General features: G+C 42.1%; 1 protein-coding gene across 1 annotated transcript in view; it reads right to left on the minus strand.

The window, feature by feature from the left end:
- The window catches only part of TRABD2B (TraB domain containing 2B), a 286123-nt gene that overhangs the window by 111975 nt on the left and 151130 nt on the right, over positions 1–23018 (minus strand). The window contains exons 3-4 of the mRNA XM_088536697.1: positions 17934–18080; positions 855–1029 (exon numbers count right to left, since the gene is read on the minus strand). Of these exons, the coding sequence (XP_088392823.1) occupies positions 855–1029; positions 17934–18080 (322 nt within the window). The remainder of the gene's footprint in view (positions 1–854; positions 1030–17933; positions 18081–23018) is intronic.

Consider the following 23018-nt stretch of genomic DNA (forward strand, 5'->3'; position numbering starts at 1 on the left):
GGCCTTGACAGCTATTAATTCTCTCCTCAGGGCAGATAAAGTGTAATTCTATTGGAAGGAGGGGGAGAAAAAGAGGAAGGAGGGAAGGAGGACAATAGCATACACTGCTGAAGACTTATGGAAATGCCAGAGACATCTTCCTTCTACAAACTTACCGAGCAAATTAAAACTTGCAAAGGAACACAGTGGATTTTTACAGTATGATTTATAAAGCTGGTATTCAGCCATGTGCATACCTCAAATCATCCCATAAAGGCCAAAAATAGCTGTTCCACACAGGTTCAGCACCCCAGGGGCCAAGGCAAACATCAAGAAAGTATAATCAGAGCAATTCCAAAAAGATTTCAAAGCCCAGGCCACCTCAACGACACACAAGTCTCCTGTAGCTTGTATTTCCACAGTCCCTGTGCCAGCAGTACCCAAGCTGGCTAATTTTAAGGCAGTCTGAGCATGTCCTACCACTCAGCCACAAATACAACTGCTGCATGGACACACGCTAGGAAAGTAAGAGGTTGGGGTGGGCAAGGTAACAAACATAATACCAGTATGAGACATAGTAACAACTCCACATTTCTGCCACGTACAACTCAACAAAGAAAAAGCGAAGCAGCCCACTCACATCTTGGCTGCACTCAGACCCGTCTCTTACCCCAATCATTGCACTTTGGAAGCAGGCTTATATAGACAAAAGGAAAAAACACTTTGAAACAAAGGCAAGTCCCCTTAAAAATAAAAAAGAAACAAAAGGAAACATCAAAAAACTTTCTGCAAGACTAGACTTAAAACCCTGAAGCATTCCATCTATTTTACTTCCAATCCACAACATCCAAATAAGACAGTGTCACATGCCATACCTGCTCCAAAGGCAAAGAAGAAGCTCTTGTCTGCATTCTCCCTTAAGAGTGTCATCACCCTCTTGCCCATCCTCTCGTTCCTCTTGTAGATGAGCTCCTGTCTGAAGTAGCTGTCGATCTCCTGGGCCGTCACCTGCTCATGGGGCGGCAGCGTCGTGTTGATGAAGTTAGGGACCTGCAATGGAAAGCACAGCCATGGCTCGGGCACAGAGGCCAGACTAAAGATAACGAGCACAAAACACAGGCTTGTGAGGATGGTTAAGCACTCACAAAACACTGGAGGTTTTAATCTGACTTTATTTGAACCACCTGAACACCATCAGCCTGTGAAAAACAACCAGAGGATGAGAGCTCATGAGATTGCTGGGATTCACTTCTTGCTATCACCCTTCTCCCTTTTTTGTGAAGTTGGGACAGTTCCTAATTTGGGAAAGGCACAGAAAACTGTAACATTGAAAAGGAGAAGGGCAAAAAATTAACAGATAAAATGAGTTCATTTTGCTAGAAGAGGAAGTTAATCTTTTCTCTATTCCTTCAGCAGACCTGAGTTCAGGCACTGCAACTGGAGGTTGCTCTTTTTGTGCAACATAGTCCACTGGAGAAGCAGCACAACAACAGGTCCTGAATCTGTTTTCAGGCAGCATCACCATAAACTTGAGTAAAAAACTGCAAGATTTGGCTTGCATATGCTGTTTCTGAATAATCCAAACAGTTAAAAAATAGTAAAGGTTAGCAAACCCAGATACAGGAAGATGTAAGCAGAATAAAACTGTTGTTTTTTTCTCATAGCTTCAGAAGCTCTTAGATCTCATCAGGGAAGACCATGCACTGTAACACATAAATCCTTAGAATATTTCTGTTATTTCCTAGGATAATAAGGGAATTCCATAAGAATAGCTCCTCTATTTTCTGTTTTTGTGGGGACAGACATAATCACAGCAGAGAGGTGAAACCCTAATGGCTATTCTAGTGAGGAGAGCAAAACTAGGACTGAGCCAAGACTGAATCTATAAGGGGCAAATAAGTTGGGATATTGAATATTGGGATAGGCAACTTGTTTTGACATGATGAGAGTTTAAGGTCTACCATGAGACTGCAGTGAGTGATGTTGAGGATGGAGAATGTTTGATAACTGAATACAGGACCCAAGCACCTTCCCGTGCTTTGCTCTGCTTCACCAGGGGAAGGCAGCTTAAAAGTTGCAAAACCCAGACTCAGATTTCCAAGTCCCAAGGTACATGTAAAGCTGCCAGGATTTCCAGCGTTAATCTGGGTCAGTGGTAATGATACTGCATGCACAGCCCATAAGGGGATCATCCCTCACAGAATGTACTTCATGCAAGGACCTTTCTGACTTTTTTATTCTCTCTCTGGTTTTCTACTATACCCAATTCCTGCACTTAATTTCTGGGTGCTATTAGTCTTCTTTCAGCCCACACCATACCTTTCCACTTAGTCAACTTTAACAACCTACTTAACACAGTTTTGTCACAAACAATTTTGTCTCCTCCCATCTTCTTTCCTTATACTGTCTCTCCCAAAACTTTCAGCAAGTCTTAGATAGGTAAAGAACTAATTTCATGTTCCCAGTGCTGAAGACTTCTCTTTGCAGTCACAGCTATAGCTCTTCTAATTTGTGGGGAGCAGAGTAGCTGAGATTTCTCACCACACAGTCGTAAGGAAAGGCTAAGCCTCACTCTGGATTCACATCAAAGGCTGTACCCAGTTACCCTAGCTAGAAATGGGCACCAAATTTCACAAGCTGGAGAATCACTGGTGGCTGGTGTTAATGCTGCTGGCTACAGAAACCTGCCTGCTTTAATTACACTGGCCTGTTGGGCGACACAGACCCGGTGGGCCTTTGATTCTCTGAACATGACGACTTTGCCAAATCATCAGACTTGTGAGTCCCTCCTTAGAGACTTGTTGCCTTTCCCTGAGTCATTCCTTCCTCTGGGCTTTCCAGGATGGTTTGGCTTCTCCATTATGTCCTGTAAACTCCTCAGGGCAAGCAAGTACTTTGCACCTTGTTCTCAGTTTAGCCCTTTGCCAGCACTCAGCAAATAACAGCAGTCCTGGTAAGCCAGACCAATTGGAGACACTAGTTTCCTGTTAATATAGAAGAAAACTGCCTCACTGTCTGACAAGAATGTGCGGTTGTCTCAAAGGGATGCAGGAACAGATTGCTGCTTTTGGAAAGGTAAAAAACTGCTGCTACCTACAACAGCAAAGGATGTAGCAGCTTCAATTCCTAGTGGAAGGCAGTGGAAGATTTTTATCTTAGGGATATTATTTGAAGAATGAGTAGCCATTTCACACTTGCAATAACCTCTATAAAGTAAAGCGAAATAAGTGGCTCCACACAGATGTCACAAGCCTTTGTATTTCCTCTGCACCGAGACCCTGGGTTAATGGGTAGTGGGATGATGTAGCTGAGCCAGTGCCAGGGGAGCTCTGGGATACTGAAAGGGAAGATGACAGTTTTGGAGAACACTGGAAGGGCACAACACCCACAGAAGGGAAGCCTCTTCTGTCCTGCTGCTGGCTGAAGGGAAGCGAAGCCCGGGCACTGGCGGGAACCTGGTCTTGAATCCTGTGTGATGCTGCTGGGAAGACATGTGCTACATTGCTCACAAGGCACCTGCTCTTACCCAAGGCAGAATGTTGGATGTTGGATGTTCTTGCAGCCCGCTCCAGCCAGGTGAAAACTTTATTGCTGGAGACTGAAACTACCCAAGGACAGAAGCTTTGTCCAGACCTTCTGTAAGAAGAGTCTTCGCCAAGAAGGCACACATCTTCCTCAGCTCGTGCAGCTCCATCACTTGTGAGGCTGTGTCCACACTCAACCCACAGTTTCTTCCCGGCTCATTCCCCTTCCTTACCTAACTAAAACGCAGTCCACAAAATGGAGTCATTTCCTTCCTTTGTTTTCCCTTTCTTTCTTTCCCTTCTGTGGCAAGGGGTTTGCGAAGACCCGAGAAAGAAACCCCAAACCAGGCACTGCATTTTGTCAGCATTTCTCAGGCTTGTCCAAAGAACAAGAAGAGAGAAGTAATCACCTCTAGAGACGCATCATCATCTGCGGATCCCTCTGCACCTTGTACGTTCTTGTATTTCTAATGACTGCACCATCAGAGACAGTGTGTATGTGTGTTTGTGTGTGTGTGGCAGAGGACAGAAGATAAATGAGTGGAGTAAGTATGGCTGTACACAGTAGTGCAACCACACTCTGAGCTACGACACCAGCCCCATTAATCACCCCCGCTCTTTTGCTGTATCTCCGCTCCTTTCCACAGTGTGTGACATACACCATGCCTCACTTGCAGGAGGCAGCTGCTCCTGTTGATTTAAGAAACCTTTTGGATTCTTAACCACCAGACAGGGATCAGAAAGTCAAGAAACAGTCACAAGCAATTAGGAAGCTGTTAACCGCAGCCAGGATTTAAGAGCTTTTTTTTGGGGGGGGTGGGAGAGCGGGAGGGAGTTGGAGTAGAGGGGAAAGAAAGGGAAAGGAATCTGTTAGAGAGATGGGCTGAAAAATGCGCCAAAAGGTACACCTTTCTCCTCTATTTCTTCAAAGACTTTTGTTTCAATTCAGTATAAAAATTCATAGTTTCAACATTTAACGATAGTTATTTGCAATTTCTAGACTGACATTGGGAAGATGTGACCTTCACTGAGTTGATGTGTGAGGGACTGATCACCACCGAGCTGACTACTGGTGCTAGAATTTACGCGATTCTGTGGCACAGTAGATGGTGGAAAACCTGAAGTACTCTAACTTCTAATTTTGCTTCTCATCTAGAAAAGTAGCAGTTAGATGAGCAGAAAAACACAGTACTATCCATCTCCTGGGGCATGCTTACTTTGCAGTGCACCTCACAGAAAGATAAATACATACTATTTGTCCCATCCCTGCAAACCATTCACCTGAGAATCCAACCAACTGCAACTCTTTACATAATTCCCATGAAAGCTCAAAAATATATTTAATTCAGAGATGTTCAGAAGAAAAAAACACTCTTTTACTGAACAAAATGCCACTATATTCATCTTTGACTACAGCTCTCCAATGGGCAGTATAGACTGTCCCCAAACTCAATCATTACCTGCCATCTTTGGTGGTGTTACATACGTCCTGCATTTTCTAGTCATGCTTTTGAGGACAAAGAAAAAGACTATGAAAATAGATAAGGAGAATAGAAAAGAAGTTAAGTCCCAGTCTTGCAGAAATTACCCTACCACATATGCCTGAATTCACAGCCTGAATAATTTTGCTTGAGTCCGTATCCCTGGTGGAATATACGTGTGGGTGAAGCTCTGCATAAACGTATGAGTTCACAGTGCTGTGGGACACGGGCCATAATTCTTCACCTTTGAAGTCAGTAGGAGCTTTAGGGAGAAGAAAGAGGAAGAACCGTGTGGTGCTTACGACACTGCCCTGAAATAAATGGTTCTGCTCCCATGGGTAATATATATCTCTTGCATGATCACAAGCTTGTCATTTGGGTTTAGACCTTCAAAGGAAATTCGGCACTTAACCTCTACTAAGTATCTTTGAAGCATTTGGCTTTATTCCTCTTGTCTCTCAAAAGCCTATCTGTAAAATGAGGACAGGAAGACTCTTCTACATGGGAACAGGTTTTGCATACAAGGCACTGGCTGAATCTAGGCCGAGACGACAGGGCCCAAAGGAAGGTCCCGAGTTGGAGGTGACGCCCTAGCACCGTTCTTGCTGCAAACCCGCTGCGGGAGGAGGCTGCACAAGAACTAACAACAGACTTCAGCTTAAAAAACTGCAGCAGCCATACCTCAGATCTGTGCTAGCCTGCCAGCTCTGTCTACAGAGACAGATACAAGGAGAAAAGGGAGGAAGATAAATTGGTGCAGACTCTTTTATCACTGTTAGAAAAAAAGTCAGGGCTTGAAGTTCAGCTGCAACTTCATAACCACTGAACTATACTTGAGGACTTTTAAAATCTACTGATTTTTAATAATGAAAGAAGTTTCTGGGCAGAGGCACAATGGAAGAGTTGCCAATATTAATCTGAAAATAATTTTTGAACACATCTAGGTACTGTCAACTTTGGTTAACGTTGTTTCCCTGCTTTGGATCCACTTGGCTACAGTGCATCAATATTCCCAAACCACAGGTAACATTTTTAGCCTTATCCTGTTCCAGTGGTGCTAGCCTATTTCTGCAATATCATTTCAAATTGTACAATTATATCAGTGAAAAACTAGTACCACGGATAACAAGTATTGGGACTGACAGCAGCATAGCAAAGCTGAACATTAGAGTGGAAACAGCCAGTACGTGGTGTGGTTACTGGGATGAGGTTGCCTGGCTGCAGGCAGGGATAGTCTCCACTCACAGTTACATTTGCAGGTGGAGAAGAGGAAGCTGAGACAGAAATTGGAAGCCAATCCCACTGCTGTGGGCGATACTGTCCTCTCAGCAACCGCATTTTGAAGTCATTCTAAGTACATGGAGACAACTAATGTCCATAACGGTTGTATCCCGTCCTAGCTTGCCGCTCATACCACTGGCCCAGAATTTCCCACTTTGTGGTTAGGCGCATTGTATCTCAGACAGAAAAGCCCACAATGAATTAAGGTTGATACCACATAGTTTTTAAAATCTTATTTTGCAAAGCCTATCCTGATATCACGTTCTCCTGTCTTAATCAACCCTCTCCAATTATGAAAATCCTCTCTCTACGTATTTCCTAGTAAGCAGAAAAATAAGGAGTCTCCAACCTTACTTGCATTCAGCATTTAAACACTGACTACTGAGTATCATCACTAGTCTTGCAGGGGAATATTTTCCTTGCAGGAATCTGCTTGTCTGCGTGCCCCTCTGTCTGCAGGGAGTTCTCAGGATAAATAGAGAAAATAAGGGTGGACACTCAGTTACAAGCAGCTTCCTGAGCTCCAGTCCAGCAGCTAAATACAAAACTCATCTGTCTTTCACCGACAGGAGAGCTCAGCTGCACAACCTGCCTCCGCACTAATAATCCTTATCCTTCCTCGTTAGCAGGGAGTGGGTCCCGGATCACACTGACCACATTTTTTTTTTATATGATAAAGAATCAGTTCTCTTTATTAATCTTGTAGTTTATGAGCTTTACGTGGACAGAGGCCAGAAGACAAGCAAGGGATTGAGGCTGAGAGATTTTCCTTGCAACCACATAGGTCAGAAACTTTTATATGGTCCGTAACAGCAGTGATGATAAGAGTCTCCAGAGCTGACAGCACAGCCCACGGCGGCTTCCAAAGCGCCGGGGCAGCATCCTCGAACCCGCCAGCTCTTCTGAGAAACCAAGAGGGCTAAACTTACCCCAACGCTTTCTGGGTCAGAGGCTGAGCGCCCAGCCCTAGTTATCATTCCTTTATGGAGGGAGGATGCACTCCTGCGAGCCAGACACGACAGGGTATTGTGTCTTTCTGCAAAATATACAGCTCCGGACTTGGAAGGCACCTGTTTCCTCCTGATTTATGGACCCTTCTGACATCTGGAAGAGCAATATCCAGTTACTACAGCCTCTAACAGGAAGAACTCAAATAGTGCAAAGCAAAGGGGCTGCAATAGCAAGCCCGTCCAAGAGGAGAGCGCAGCTGCTGAAGGGACAAACACCGCTGCCGGCTCCGTTGGTTTTCTTCCAGAGTTTCCTCCTGATGGAGACCTTTGTTGTGGCTGGTTAATCTGGTTTGGCCCAAAGTTGGCAGCTTTGGGCAGCTGGCAGCAGGTAAGTCTCATTATTCCCGTGCCCTTCCCAGGGCAAACACTATCCAAGGTGAGACCTGCTGCTGGAAGTGTTACACCTCACCCGTTGTTGTGGAGCGACTGCACATAACCTGCCTCTGAGCAGTGGAGGCACAATACCGGAGCAGAAGATTCTGATTCTGACTGACAAATCTGTCTAAATCTACTTTATGGAGCTAGAATTGACCATAAAACTGGCTGAGCAATGGGAAAACAGAGGGAACTGGAAGGTGAACAAGGAAAAAGGGAGTACATTGCACTACAGGCACGTCCAGCACATCTTAAGAGGACACAGCCGGGCTAGCTATGCTAAACTGGTGGATTTTTGTCCTGCTAGGATGGTTTGTTAGAATCATACCCTGACACCAGAAGCAGATACAGAACCAGACTGCCTGCTTAAACATATTCCCAGGCTGTGCTCATCAAATTTTGTTCCTGCTCTGCTGCAAGAAGCAGAGCAGCTCTCAGGAGGGAACTCTCACCGCAACCAGGGCCTTGATGTTTTGAGAGCACGTCGAAAAATAGTCGCGCTTCTCCACCCACGACTGCCCACCCCCTCGCCCGCCACGCTCTGCTGCCATGGCTATCCCTGCTCCAGGGAGCGCTGCAGGAAGCGCTGCTGCCGTTTGGACTAACTCAGCGTTTCCACTGCTGAAATGGATTTTCCATCATGTCCCTTGGATTAGCGCGAGTCTGTGGTGTCCCAAACCTCCGAAAGCAGGAAACAACACTGAAAACCAGCAAGGCAAAGGGTCGGCCGCCCTCCTTCTGCAGAAAGCCGGGCTTGTGAACCAGGAGGTGAACAGAGCGAGGGTGACACAAACTATATGTTTTCTGGCTTTCCCCTTGCAAACTTGGGCACATTGCTTCAATTTTGAGCGTTTCTACTTCAGTCAGGCATTTCGAGTTCTCTCTGAGCTAAAGGCCAACAAATACTTTCGCAGGGCTGAAGGAATGTGTTGCACTGATAAGGGCCTGAGTTTTCATTCTCTGAGTGGGTGTTTGGACTCCTGGGGCCCACGCGAAGGCCTGGCTGCCCCTCACACCTGCACGCTGCTTCGCCTGGGCGGCTGTCGGGTTCGGGCTGCTGGAAACGGCCAGCGAGTTCTGCCTTTGTGCCAGAGACCGGCGTGAGGTCGGCTCCGCTCTTCCCTAGCATGTTGTTTCCTTCATCCACCATCTCAGAGAAACGCAGCACAAGGCTGGAGTGGGAGGAAAAGGACGGGAAGGAAAAAGAAAGAGAAACTTGAAAAAGAAAGTCCAAGAGTGCAAGGAAAGTCAGTATAAGCACAAGTGTATTTCTTATCACCATCTCTGGGCTGCCAGCTATGGCTGGGAGCTAAGTCTCACGCACGGCCTTCTTGAATTATTGCTTAAGGTTCCTATATGCTGCAGGTCACACCAGCAAGCTTGCTGTGATTGCTCTACCCAACGTAAAGCTACAAGCTGCTTTTCTGCAGCTTGAATGTACAGAGATCTTTGAAACTCGGTTGCAATTAGCTAATTCAGTTTTATGGGCCACCAGTGCATCTAAGCATATCATAGCAGGAGAATTATACACAGGAGAAGACCTAAAGGAAAAAGGTCAGTTGAAGGTGATGACTGTGATGACTTCTCTTCTTCAGGGCTAGTACAGAATGCTTTTAAGAAAACAGCAGGTGAAAAAAAAGCTGTAGATACCATCCCCCCAACCCAGATAGCACCCAGTTCACCTACAATCACCTGCCCTGCCTGTTTTTATGTTCTTATCCTGTATATCTAGGCTGAAGGAAAGCATACTTAAAAAAAAAAAAAAAAAGAGAGAGAGAGAGAAAAGCCACAAGGATGGACTATGGACTTTGCATCTCTCCGACAGCTCGAGAGAAGAGCAGGGAGGGTGATACTTTTATCACTGTTAAAAGACTTTCAACAAATCTCTGAGAAGTCATGACCTCCATGTATGTTTTCTATTTGTTTTGTCACAACAGTTAAATAGTTGCTTTCCAAGCACTTAAAAAAAAAAAAGAAGAGAAAAAGCGCAACACCAGCCTTCCCTTCCCCCAGGCCCCCTTCCCACCCCAGCCCTGCTCCGATGCCAAAACATGCAGCCGGCCCCTCTATCTGAATGAATGTTTTGATTAAAGAAGTCTTAACAAAACACAGTCAGAACAACGATCGCGGCCCCTTTCTGCGAGCTTCACCCAAATATGCTGTGTATATTTAGGAGCAGATTACAGGGACCTGTTCATTAATTGAGTAAGGATGACAACCCCGCCGTGTAGGCAGATTGAGGCTTGGGTTTCATGGGGAGGATAGATCTTAACTACCTAATGATACTGCTGCCCCATTTAAAACCCTTAAACTTTTTTATTTTTTTGAAGCCAGTTTTCACAAGCTTGCAAACATATGGAAAAGTTCAACTTTTTCTATTTCACTTCCAAATGCTTTGTTTCCTTCAACAAAGAAAAAAATTGTTTTTGTTCTGACACTAAAACCATCACCTATTATATTGCCATGACACCCAAGTAAAGATACCATCAAAGGGCAAAGAAGGGCAATAAAGTGAAAAACCTGTGGCCAGAAGGTTTGGGTTTGGGGGGTGGCTTATTAAAGCTTTTCAATTCTTTTTCCAAAAGTATTTTTCATTTTGCCTTCTCCTAAACAGTGGGAGAATAGTTGGGCTGTAGCAGCTACAAACTCATGTTTGCTTTGTATTGAAAATGCCTTTTTCAGGGCTCTTCACTGAGTTTCTTCACATCCCCATTTGGTATGATGTTAGAAAAAGCCTGAATGTTTATGTCAAGGTTGCAACATCATTTTAACTCAAAGAAAGTGTGATCCAAAAGATACAGTTTGTAAAACGCCAGCAAAATATTATGCAATTTAGCAAGGGGTAAAAAAAGCAGGCTAAAAAGAAATGCTGGTTAAGATTGCAGCAGCAAACGGGCTGGACACAAGAGCTATGGAGCAGACACCACGACACGGTGCTGTGCCCGGAGCCGGCGCTGCCCTCCTGGCCATTCCCAGCAGAATTCCCGGCTTACCCCGATCCAAGCAGCCCAAGCTTCCTAGTCACACGGCTTCTGTCAGGAACTGGACAGAGACTCCAGAACCAAGTGGTTTTTTTTTCTTGTTTTTTTTTTTTTTTTAAACTGGGACTGTTTGAGAGGCCTAGAATAGGAAATAATGATGTAGAACATCTCCAACAGAGCTTTTTCAAGATGGAATGGATGCCAATCAGGAGAAAAGCAAGGAAAATGGTGAAAACCAAATCACGTTTAATTACTCTTCAAAGTAATTTTTTTGCAGCTAAGTGGTGGGACTGTATTGCCCTTGACTTGGGTTTATCAGCAGTCATTTATCCTAAAGAAGGACGCAGAAGCTACAGGTTTGAAGTCACCATCAGATGGCACAACTGGCTTACACTGGAGAACCCGACCTCCAGTGTAATCCACAGCAATAGTGGCACAATGATCTTGGTCGAAGAAGAACATAAAAACACAGTCTTTTTGGATAATGTCTGAATTGAATCCTGCCAAGTCAGTCAGGACAACCAATTTTCACCTCCCTTACCCCTCCTCCCCCCTCTTTCCTTCTTTCTTTTCTTTTTCTTTTTTCTTTTTTTTTCTTCTTCTCTCCCTCATCATAATGAGGTGACAAAAATGTCCCCTGGATAAAACACAAAGGCCAAACAGCATCTTGTACATTCAAGCCACGGCATATTGTTAAAAGGCTAAGGCAGCTTTCATTTCTCTTCAATAAGTCTTTCCAAGGAACACTTCATAAACTAGTTCTTTAAAAAGAGGGGACAGTGTAAAGGCTTTACTGCAAACACACAATGAACCGAAAGCAGCATGCTGCTACATGGAATTTCAAATGTTTTTCCTCAGTCACTTTCATATCCTTTTATAATGAATACAGGTAAATACAGGTAGTCAACAATCCTTAAATGCTTTTACCATAAATCAGCCCTTTTCTGTAGCTGAAAGTGTTTTTTACTTTTTTCTAATATCATGGCAAACTTTGCCTTTAAATTTATTGTTCCCACTTTTCCTCCTACCTTTGTCTTCCTTCTCCCATCACTCTCTCATGGAAACTAGAAAGAGGAAGGGAAGGCATTTCCAAATTAAGAACTTGGAATGCAAACGTGCAATGAAATATTTCAAGCAAAAATCTATTTACAAAAACTGTAGCATGAAAATAAAGATTTTTAAAAAATAATATGGAACAATAAAAACAACCCTCTACAGTGTTTTGACCAGCACTATCATCAAGAAATTGACCTAACTTTCACGATCTGGATCTGTAACCAATTTTCTGAAACACATAATATATAATATTGCCCCAATCTGCAACCCAGTTCTGACATAATATGAAAATTAGACTCTAAAAGTCTTGGCTCTGCTTCTGTTTGCCTACTTCCAAATACTCATGATATATCAAGACACAAAATTGTGATTCAGAGGCGAGTGGAAAGAAAGCGAAACCCTATCGCAGCACGTGAGCTGTTCTTCTAAACTAGGGAGAGGCACCTTCTGCTCTCTAGTTATGCCAAACACCGTCAGTGTTGGGACTACCATTAATTTCAGAAGCAGCAAATGCTTATGGAAGTTTTGCTCCTTGCCTAGACACAGAACAAGAAACTCTTGGGACGAGCTCACTTGGCATCCAGGACAACCTTGCACTTGTTTCACTATGAAACCTATAATCACTCCCTCTGGAAGGACAAGAGGCCCGTCTGCACTTTATTATTGCTGAAAACAATGTTTCCAAAGCACTACATTACAATGGCTCTGCCCTTGTTTTATGGATTTATCTCTCTTTGCCCTAGATAAAACTCCATTCCTTGGACAAATTAAACTTGCTTATCATTCAACACTCTGCCTAATGGTCTCAGCTGTGTGTTTCTGCATTTATTGAAACTGGGGCATTCCCCAAATAGTTTTCATTAGTTTGAAAAGCAGGCCAGAAATTCAGTTGTATTCTATCCAAAGTGAGAATGGAACAAATTAATGATGTAATTAGAATTATCAGGACTCTTAAATCTTAATGGATAGTTTTAAATGCCGGATGATAACATTTTTAAGGAAGTACACAAGACAACCTCGCAATTTATAAACAGCTCATGCATCACAAAGTGATGTACTATAACTTTTCTTTTTCAATTTAGGGATGCTGACTATGCTGATGCAGTGACAGCTTATGGATCTCAACTGACATGTTACCAGGGCCATCACATACTTTGCAGAAGACAATGTCAACTCATGAACTCAAGGTATTTTGAACTGCAGAGGCAACTCAAGATTTCCCTGACGTCACTCTAGGAAGTTATGCAAAAAGTTCAATTGCTTTTGATGGGCGCAGTCTTACAGAAGAGGCGCACGGAGCCCTCAGGACCCGAAAGAGGCTGAAGCAGGAAGGTTGCAATGCTCACAGGCAACCTTGCTGCACAGACACTTGTCTCCGCAGGATGAAGCAAAGGCCTGGCCTCCCTGCTGGCAACAAAAAGGTGTAGTCATTGTAGTCAGGTGAACACAAAGGCTGTAAATGGATTATTCAGTGGCTTGAACGTCTTCATTTTGGCAACCAGATGATGGCCAAGCCCACTGACTCCCCTACAAAGTCTACTGAAGGCATTTAAAGATTCTCAGTTATTTCATCAGGCTCTCAACATGGCCCAAAGAACACACAAAGCAGAAAGTCACCCGAGACAGCAGGTGCTTCATGAGTAGCAGATGTGGCTCTTGCCTTGTACCAATAACCCTAAATAGGTCAGAAACACAGTAAGAAAATATGCAGGAGGACCTAGATTGAGGAAACTGGTTTGTAATATATAAGCCTGTTTATATGTTTGTAATATATGCCTGTATATGTTTGTAATATACGCATGCCTCTGATATGCCAGATCAGTAATGAGAGGAGAATCTGTCCTCTCCTGGAGATAAGACTTTTCTCAGGACAAAAGAAGGGCTGAGGACACAGGAGAAGTAACAGACAGAGATCAGAGGTAAGGTTTTTGGGAAGAGTTGAAAGAGGAAAAATCTTCAGCCCCTACTTTTTCAGTTTCTCACCTAATAAAGTGTCAATAGGAATGCAATGTAACATGGAACCAGTAAACTTCATGCTGACAGTCTGCTCTACAGATTCCTCCTTTTCTTTAGAGAAAATCTTGAGCACCTCAATATGTACCAAATGTGCAACATATCTTTGAACCCAAAATTCTAGAGGTATTAATTTAAAATACTTCAGTACAGACCTTTAGATCAGGTTTAGGGAACAAAATACAAAAGATATTTCTCTGTACCCTATTTGTCCTCCCCAAGGCTTCAAATCATTACACAACTACTTAACTGTCTCAGTCTTAACCTTTGGAGGTAGGTAATTTTCTCACTTTACACTGACAGAATTTTTGCATTTTAATGCATCTGGTGCTGGATATACTGATCCTATAGTCCCTTTTCAGAGTTACAGGCAGAATAAAGAAGTTAAAGATTTAAAAAAGTTAAAGAAAGAAACCTTGGCTTTTTGCAGGAGGAAAAAAAATGAAGAAAGAGTAAAACACACACCTACCCTATCTTTAACTTAAAGATATTTTCTTTTCAATGTCATTTTGACTCTCTTCCCAGAAACTTCAATGTAAGTCTCTTAACTGAAAGAGTCACAGGAGAATCAAGTGTTTGCAGAAGGCTGTAAAGGCAGGAGAGATGTTTCCTACTCCACTTTTTGGGTCATAGTCTAACTGAATAAACTCAGCCCCTTTAAAATTTTATTAAGTTTAAATAAGGATTTATACGTTTGGAAAAATGATGCTTAGAAACAATATTTAAAGAGAAAAAAATAAAAAAAGGAATGTGGAATGTAATATAACCACAGGAAAGCAGAGGTGTTTTCCCCCTTTTACTGTTCTTAATTAAAAAAAGAAAAAAATATTGCAAGTGAGAAGGATTTTGTTTAGTGTTCCAGTGTCATCAGTTCTTATTACTCTGGGACAAGCTAATGGGCAGGATTTGGAGCTTGGTCCCAGCCCTCCACCTTGGGCTAATCCCGGCTTCCCTTGTGCTGTGTGCCGCCAGGGCCATAAAGCCAACTCGGCATATTGCAGACCCCTACTAAAGATGCTCGGTCTGCCCATATTCATGCTAGAGGAATGTAGACAGTTATTGTACCTATGCATATTCACCCCTCTACTGTACCCATAAGTGCTGGACTTTCTCAGTGACCTGTTTCTTATGCGAGTGTATGACAGCGACCTTAACCAATGGCTCTAAGGCAACCAATGGACAGGCTCACCCTTCCTCTGCAGCTCCCACTCGCCTTCGAGGGCTAAGCAGGGATTAGTAACCTCATAAACAGCCCTGAGAATGAATCCTCACACTGTAAGCCACAGATTCCTGCTGGTCTGCCTCACCCTGCAGTACAGGGCTGAATTCCTTGCCTCCATCATTCACGTAGGCCTTCAGTCTTACAAGAATCGCTTCACTTCAAATCTTGTTTTCCTATGTGGTATTTTGAAGTTGCCTTAATAGCAACAGAGCTGTAAGGTCTTCTCAGACCTCTGAAATGCTGCTTCAGGTGGCAGACATCATACAGGAACGGGCCTGCCTTTTAGAAACTCTTTGACACTTACCATGACCATGGCATGGGTACTTACCCTGAAGTTAAGTGATGATATGTCTAACTTGGGATGTTTTATAGTTTTTCAGCACATGTTCTATCATTTTTTTTGTCATCTGATGAGGCCTGCAATAAACACTTGTGACACCATAAATCACTATGCTTAGATTTAATGGTTCAAGGAAAGGATCCCATAGGGATGCTTCATGAGGAATTTCATATGTAATATTTAATTCATGGTAACATAACTTGCTAAATGGCAAGGAGTCTAACGTGAAGACATCACCCTTGCAAAAAAAAAAGAGGGGGGGGGGCAAAAAAAAATCCCAGCATAATCTTTAGAATTACCATCACTGGCAAGCTGGAAAAAAAAAAAAAACTGAACAGGGAGTTTCTTCACATTTTAATTTTCTATTTTGTTCTGCTTGTAATTAAAAATGAATGGTATAAAATTGGTTTATAAAAACACTAGCAAACAAAAAACCTCTTTACCCAAATTAAAAGCAACAACCCATGAGAGAAAAATGCTCCACTACATTTAAAGTTCTGCAGGGACTAGTATACATAGAGGGCTTTTAATTTTCCACAGCCTGCAAGTGTTATAATCTCTATCAACTGCGTCCGCTCTGGGACCATGACTAACACTATTTCTTGAACTCCAATTGGCTGTTGGTTTCTTTCTTCCACACTGTTTTTAAATCCAGATCTGATCCAAGAATTCGCAGGAATAAAAGTTTTTACAGCATGCTGTTCCTCTCAAGTCTAAAACACAGGTCTGTTATAGGACTCTGTGTCAACAAATCACAGATGTCTATGAATTAATGTAATCTGTGTGAATGGTCAGAATCTGTCTCGGGGACAAAGGCTTTATTGCTGAAGCAATTATGTTGTTTTTAATAGAGATTAAAATATTTCAGGAGATTCAGATTCTTGAATTGTCTTCATGATTCTACTACTGGTAGTCTCTTCTTTGCATCCATAGCCAAGTCTCTTCCCCAAGAGTGGATATACATCTCTCACGTGCTGCGCTTGCACACTACAGGAATAGTTACAATGCCTCCATGGTCTTCTGAGGCCTTGGGCTTTCCAGCTTTTCCAACTCACACATCACATCTTTACAGAAACATTCTTACTTGAGCTTCTTTCTCCTTTTGCTTTTCAGTGTGCCACTTTCCAGAAATAACAGTTTTGGAAGCTTCTGGTGCTCCACGGACATCTCTTTTAGTACTGCCGCAATAGCCACCCACTATGTCCCATTCAGGTTCACTCATCTGGACTTGATTCACTTGGACAGGTAGGGGATTTGACTGTATGCATTAACAGTCACTTTGCTACCTGAAAACTATAGCTGGATACCCATAACCAGATGTAGAGGCAGAAGAGGCACATAACCATTTGTCCTGAGTTTAATAACCTCTGGTTGTTTAGTGGCTGTCCTTCTGCACCCACCAAGTGTCATGTTAATTCTGCAACAGCTGAAGAAGCTGCAGGGGACTTGTTGCATATTTCCATACAGAATTTCTGAAAGCACCATACCTTTAGAAAGACGTCATGGAGTATGGCTGGGAGACTTCACTACCTTACATTAACATGGGACTGCAGCTATTCTTGCTGTGTCCTCTACAAAATAGGTGACCCCCAGAACCCTGTTCAACTGAAGGTATCAATAGCAAGATGGTTAAGATGTCTCAGAGACTTCTACCCAGACTCACAGACTTGTCTTATGCTTTCTCATTTCTGTCTTGAGGTTATATAATTATCCTCAATTTGCATTTACTAATGGTTAACCGATTTAATAGACTTTCACTGGCAACATATACAATAACTTATCTATTAAAGTTTATATGGACTCTCTCCAGTAAGTCTCTATACCTGAGACCAGAACTTGGGAACACTTGTCAGAAAAATGACAAGAAGATGACATTCAAAGACTAATTTTGCATAGAATGAACAGGAAAAAAGAATCAGGAAGCTACATATTAAATATGAATCTCAATATGAACAATCAGACTAGTTTGGAGGGCAGATTTCAGTTCCATTGTGAGTCTTTAATAGCACTGGATAAGTAAGATAAACAGAGACTGCCTGGGACACATACAAAATCACTGAATTATGACATTTTTGAGAGCTTATATACTTTGTAGAGTATTTACATAAGGCTCACTTCCTCTTCAAATATAAGCTCAAATATTATGAAGTTTTTTGCTCCCTCTTCATCCCCTCAATGAGGAGACTACATTCAACAGTCACACAAACATCCGTAATTATCTTTTTCCAGGCACATTCCTTGGAAAGTTTTCCAGTCAGTCACTTCCCCAAAGCCAAAGTAATACCAACGAAAGTCCTTCTCCACGTGTGTCTCGTTTGTCCAGTGAGAGAATGAAAGCACAGGGTACCGAAGGGAAGAGGGACAAGAGGAGACGGTATAAAAGTGATGATCTCAAGAGTGGATTATTCGTCTTTGCTCGGCTACAGGCACCTGTTAGGCCTTAGACCTGGGGTCTGAACCTCAATTCCCTAGCTGAATTAATCTTTCTGTCATACAATATGCCCAAATGCAGTACTGAGGGGAACCATGTATGTGACTACCTGATAAAAACAGATGCCCAGTTCTTTAACAAATACAGTGCATTAAATCCAGCATAGAAAACTTTACATCAGGGATTTGGCAAAAGGACACTTCTCAGCTTGGTAAGTTAGAGTACTGTCACTTTTCTTACCTGAGAAGTGTCATGATTGAATATGACAGCATTCAGGTCTCCACAGTTATAATGCTTGATGAGATCTTCAGTGGTATATGGGGCTTGCAAACTACCTGCTCGGAGACTTTCATGTTGGAGCAAGGTTTGGTTTAGAGCAAACAGCACCTGTAGAAATGCAAACAAAATGAAGATGAGTTAAGTATATTAGAAATCACAAGAGCAAAGCCTGAAAAGCCAAACTTTAAAAAGCCTTCATATAGTCCCACCTGAGGACTTTTGGCCTCTACCAGCCAACAGTAACGAGGAGTGATTTTTAGGTACTCCCTAAGGAGTACCTAAAGTACTCCCTAAAGAGGAGGAGTCAGAAGCTGGACTATCTGCTAGCAGACCTTGCTAAAGGCTCTTGATATTCCTCATCAAATATTGCTTTAGAGCACATATATTGCTGGGAGACCACGGTGACAAAACGGCCCAAGCACTTTTAGGCTGCATCAATGGACAACCTGGCTACAAAAGAGACACTAATTAGGGAGCTTTTGTTTTCAGTTTCATAGCAGCTAGTTTAAAATCAAAGCCCAAACCAAGCTTGAAATTTCTTGAGAAAATTCAAAACTTTCCAAACATCCGATTTATGCTTAAAATATTGAGGCTATCTTCATGCTTCTAATAGCAGAAACTTTTAAGAATTAAAGCTCATCATAGTCTCCCTCCTTCAGTCCTTCCCCCTCCACCCATCCTTTTGCTGGGTGAACAGAGGTACTGATCTGTCGCACTGTTGCAGCAGACTAATGGAGTGTCCTCATCCAATCTGAAAATAAGTGATGGATACTTCCACTGGGAAAACAGATCACCCTTTGCTATCTAAATTTGGATAACCAAAGAAAAATCATCCATAAAGACAATATTTTTCCTTGCATTACATAAAAGGTCACTAAATTCCATATGAATTGCACATATTTTTTAATATGTTTGTGCCAGACTGCTGATGTGATTTATATTGATTATTGAAACACCGAGTCTGAGCTTTCCATTTTAAGCTTTCCAAGAACTTTCCAAGGAAACTTGATAAAAGAGTAGATGAGCAATCACAAGCACAGCAGTTAAGATGGTGAGTTTATCACGAATTACAGAAATAAGTGAACACATATTTCCTGGAAGAAACTGATCTGAGGCATCTGTGAATTTCAATTTCTAAAAAGTTATTTTGATGTGTCATCTGGAAGATTATTTTTCATGAAAAAATAACTCCTGCATCCCTCAACCTCATATTTCACCACATTTTCAGCTTCTCTCAGTGCACTCTTAATCACAGAGAATAACGATCATCTCAAAATCTGGATAGAGCAACCCATGCTCAGCTCCAACTGGCCCAGCTAGGCTGCAGGCTGCGACACAGTCATATCCTTACCCACATGCTCAACTTTAAGCAACTGAAGCCACTTTAAGCAGTGAACCCAAGAGGAGTTTAAAATTAACGATGTACATATGTCTTTGCAACCTGGAAGCTTTTTTGTTTATTAATATGGTTCCCATTGAAATTTATCTGAAGGAATGGAAACAGTCCATGGGTCTAACTTCTGCAAAACCTCATGCATACAAAAAATGTGACCTGAGAAGTTTTTTAAAGTGATAATAAAAGGAATAATTATCTCTAGTACATTAACAGTCTCTTAATGCAAAGCTGTTAAATACTAACTAGCATACAAATTCTGGTTGATGAAAAGCAAATATTATTTTTAATTTACTTCTGAAAATATAAAGATTGGCTTTTAACTGAACCTGCTAAACCTCAGTTCTGCAATTGGTTCCCTCTTAAGATCCAAGCCTAAAAGATTTCCTTGTCCAGATCTAAGGATCCCTTCAGGCTTTCCCACAAAGAGATCAAGCTTTCCCAGTTCCTAAACTTTTCAGGCTAAAGATAAGCATCTTCCTGACTTAGTTTTTCTGTAATGTAAAAAATCTGAAAAAGAAAAGAGTTTAAAGATTTCCTAACCTTTGAAAGGATCTGAGCTTCCCTCACCACCCCCAAGGGCTATAGCTTAAAGAGGAAATGGTTCACCCCAGGATTTCCTGGGGATTCTAAACATTTTGACTAATAAAAATAAAAGCTTAGAGAAATGTTGACAGGAAAAGTGAGAGCAAAGGTTTTCCCGAAAAGCTTTTAGTAAAATCCTTCTCATTTTTGATTTTTTAACAATGGATATATATGCATAGATGCTCCTATATAGATACATATATATGAACATACATTCACAAAAACACATATATTCACACAACCAAATCCTGTAGAAAATAGTGTGCTTTATGATAAAATATTTAGGAGAAGCTAAACAAATTCTTACTTTATTCCTTATGCTATCTTTTACTCTGACTTCCTGAGAAAAAAAGTCCCATGCAGTCATGCTCTGGGTTTGTCTCCTAACAAATCTGGAACCTACTAGCTGATTTCAATCAGATTTGCAGAGGGATAGAGGTCTTAAAGATAATTGCTGCCTATATGTTCCTTGAAGATAAATGTGCAGTTGGCAGAAGCAGCAACTTTTTGCAAGACACCAAATAACCCCCATGAGAGAAGAGGTTAATCAGCATTTATGAAGGAGATAAGATCCCAGTGCACCAGACATTAGTACCAGGTTTCATGTTGGGATATTTATATTTTCTTCGCACCTAAGCAGCAACATGACCTAGAAGTGTTGCCTGCTGGCTGAACCTTGGCCCTCTGCTAATGCTGCGAGGACCTAATCTCTGAATTGAAAATAGTACTCACAGAGCCACTCGAGAGATTTTACTTTAGGATGAAATTTAAAGGAAGAAACTCATACAAGCACTTGAATATGCTAAAACAAATCTTCAACCACTTCAAGCAGGATTTCTCTCAAAATCCGTTCATCAAGAGCCATAAACATCATGCTTTCTGGTCCCATGGCTCCAACCAGACACGGACAAGCGAGGTCTTGCAGCCATCATCTGCTCATTTGTTGGATTTGTAGACTATTTCCTTTAGGGTCAATTTAAATCTATCTTAAAACCTGAATTTATTTTTCCTTACTGTTCAGATAATGCCACAAAAACAACACTGTTTTCTTTCTTTCTTTCTCTCTATCTTATTATCAGTGATCCCATGACCTCCAGCCTAAATCTCCAAGTTAAGTCTCCCAGAGGTGGCCAAGATTACCGACCAACTGACGACTTCAAAATAAACATACTTAGAGCAACTGCCTGTACATGGTCCCACCTAATAAATATAGCAGACAGTATTTGTCCTGGGAAGCAATGGTAAGTTATGATGTTGTCTCTGGGAAAGGGCATTTTTATTCATATAATTTATGATCCCTAGATAAATGCACTTTGAGAGCTTTCTTTGCACTGTAGTCTCTGCCGTGATTTGCAGAGATTCAGGCAAATGAAGGTAACTTTCACCCTGCCAGCAGCCTTTTTGACCAAGTGGTGCCGTCCTCCTGTGGAAAACAGCAATCCAACACAGTGATTTTACTGTTATGTTTGGAGAACCAGATCAGTTCTTACGGCAGACCCTGGGATCATATTTTACTGCCCAACAGAGCAGATACCAGTGACTCACCAAGCCCATGCAACATCACAAACCACCGGACCTGACTTTTCAGTAGTGCTGTCGCACAAACTATTGCCATTGCCTAGGAAGGCAGGAGGAGAAGTGGAGTGGGAAGAGTCTGCTACTGCACCGCAGTGGAGCTTCAGCTGAGAGATCCTCAGGAGGCAAAGCAGCTACAGGAACCCCAACTCTTATCTCTTGGCAAACATCTACTCTATTTGTACTAACTGCTTTTGCCTTCATCCAGCCATATCTGTGTTGCTGCCCTGCTCTTCCTTGTGCTCCTTCACCACCAGGATCTTGGGTACTTCAGTTGCGGCTGAATCTGCAGAGAGGAGCCTGATCCACCCATGTGCAGCCTTATTGTCTTCTGCAGGGCTCCACAAGCAGGACCAAGTAAGTCTAATTAAGACCCTATCCAATAACTTCGCCAATTACCTTGACCTCCAAGCAGTGTTCTTCCCCTCCTGGATTATGGAGGCAGAAGCCAAGTATTAATGGGAGATACAAGTTACAAAAAGTCCCTCTTGCACATAAATCAACTTGCATGTTTAAACCGTTTTATTTCAACTTCAAAAGATGAAATGTTAAAGAAGAAGAACAAGCCAAACCCCTTATATAAAATAAACAGATAAAACCTGTTTTGGGTCTTGAGGTTTCAAAGGGACCTGGCATTGTATAAGAGTGTTGATGTATACACAACAGTATCAGCAATTGTGCAATTTGCTTTGGAGCAATTTGAACTTTGTTTTTGCAAGCCCATGAGAGAGGCTGGAGTTGGAGGAAGCTGTTTGGTTTTATGTGATATTTTAATGCAATTTATTTTTTAGGCAAGTAAACCCTATCCAAAGAAACAGCTCTAAGAAAGCACTGCCACCTTTTCAAACTGACGGGAAATAAATACACATATAGCTGAACTGGACTCAAGAACACTTTAAGCTTTCAACTAGAAATCCTATTGTTCATCATATTGGGTTTGCGGAGCAAAGCTCATGGCTAGACACAATTCCACCTGTTTCACAGAATTCTCCCAAACCTTCATAAATCACATTTTATTGTGCCCCAAGTGTGCAGCTCCAGCCTGGACTCCAGTTCTGTGGCTGCTGTCAAAAGCACAGTGACATTTTAGTGACAGATGCAGAGCAGAAAAAGACAAATCGCAGCCTTTGTGCAGATTTCTCTTTACCCATTTTGCACACATTTCACTCTAGCTGAGAAGGAGGAGAAAAAGATGCCAGAAAACAAAAGCTAAGTTATCCCTTGTCAAATGCCTCATTCCTTCCTTACAGTAGTTCCTAAGTTCTCTTTTCCTGAATGGCATGAAGATGGAAATAAGATGTTCACTTTTCCAAAAGGTGTTATTCAGTACATGGATTCTTTACCAGAATCATCATAGAACATTGGTTCAAGGATGCAAAAGAGAGATATTTTTCCGGTACTACTTTTGCATGGGAGAACGAATTGATCTTTCAAAGCCACACACTTTGTCAGAAATCCATTTATTTTATTACTATATTTTTGGAGCTCCCTAG

This window comes from Tinamus guttatus, unplaced genomic scaffold (genome assembly GCF_059628265.1).
Source record: "Tinamus guttatus ecotype Peru unplaced genomic scaffold, ASM5962826v1 Tinamus_guttatus_pri_ptg000044l, whole genome shotgun sequence".
NCBI lineage: Eukaryota > Metazoa > Chordata > Aves > Tinamiformes > Tinamidae > Tinamus > Tinamus guttatus.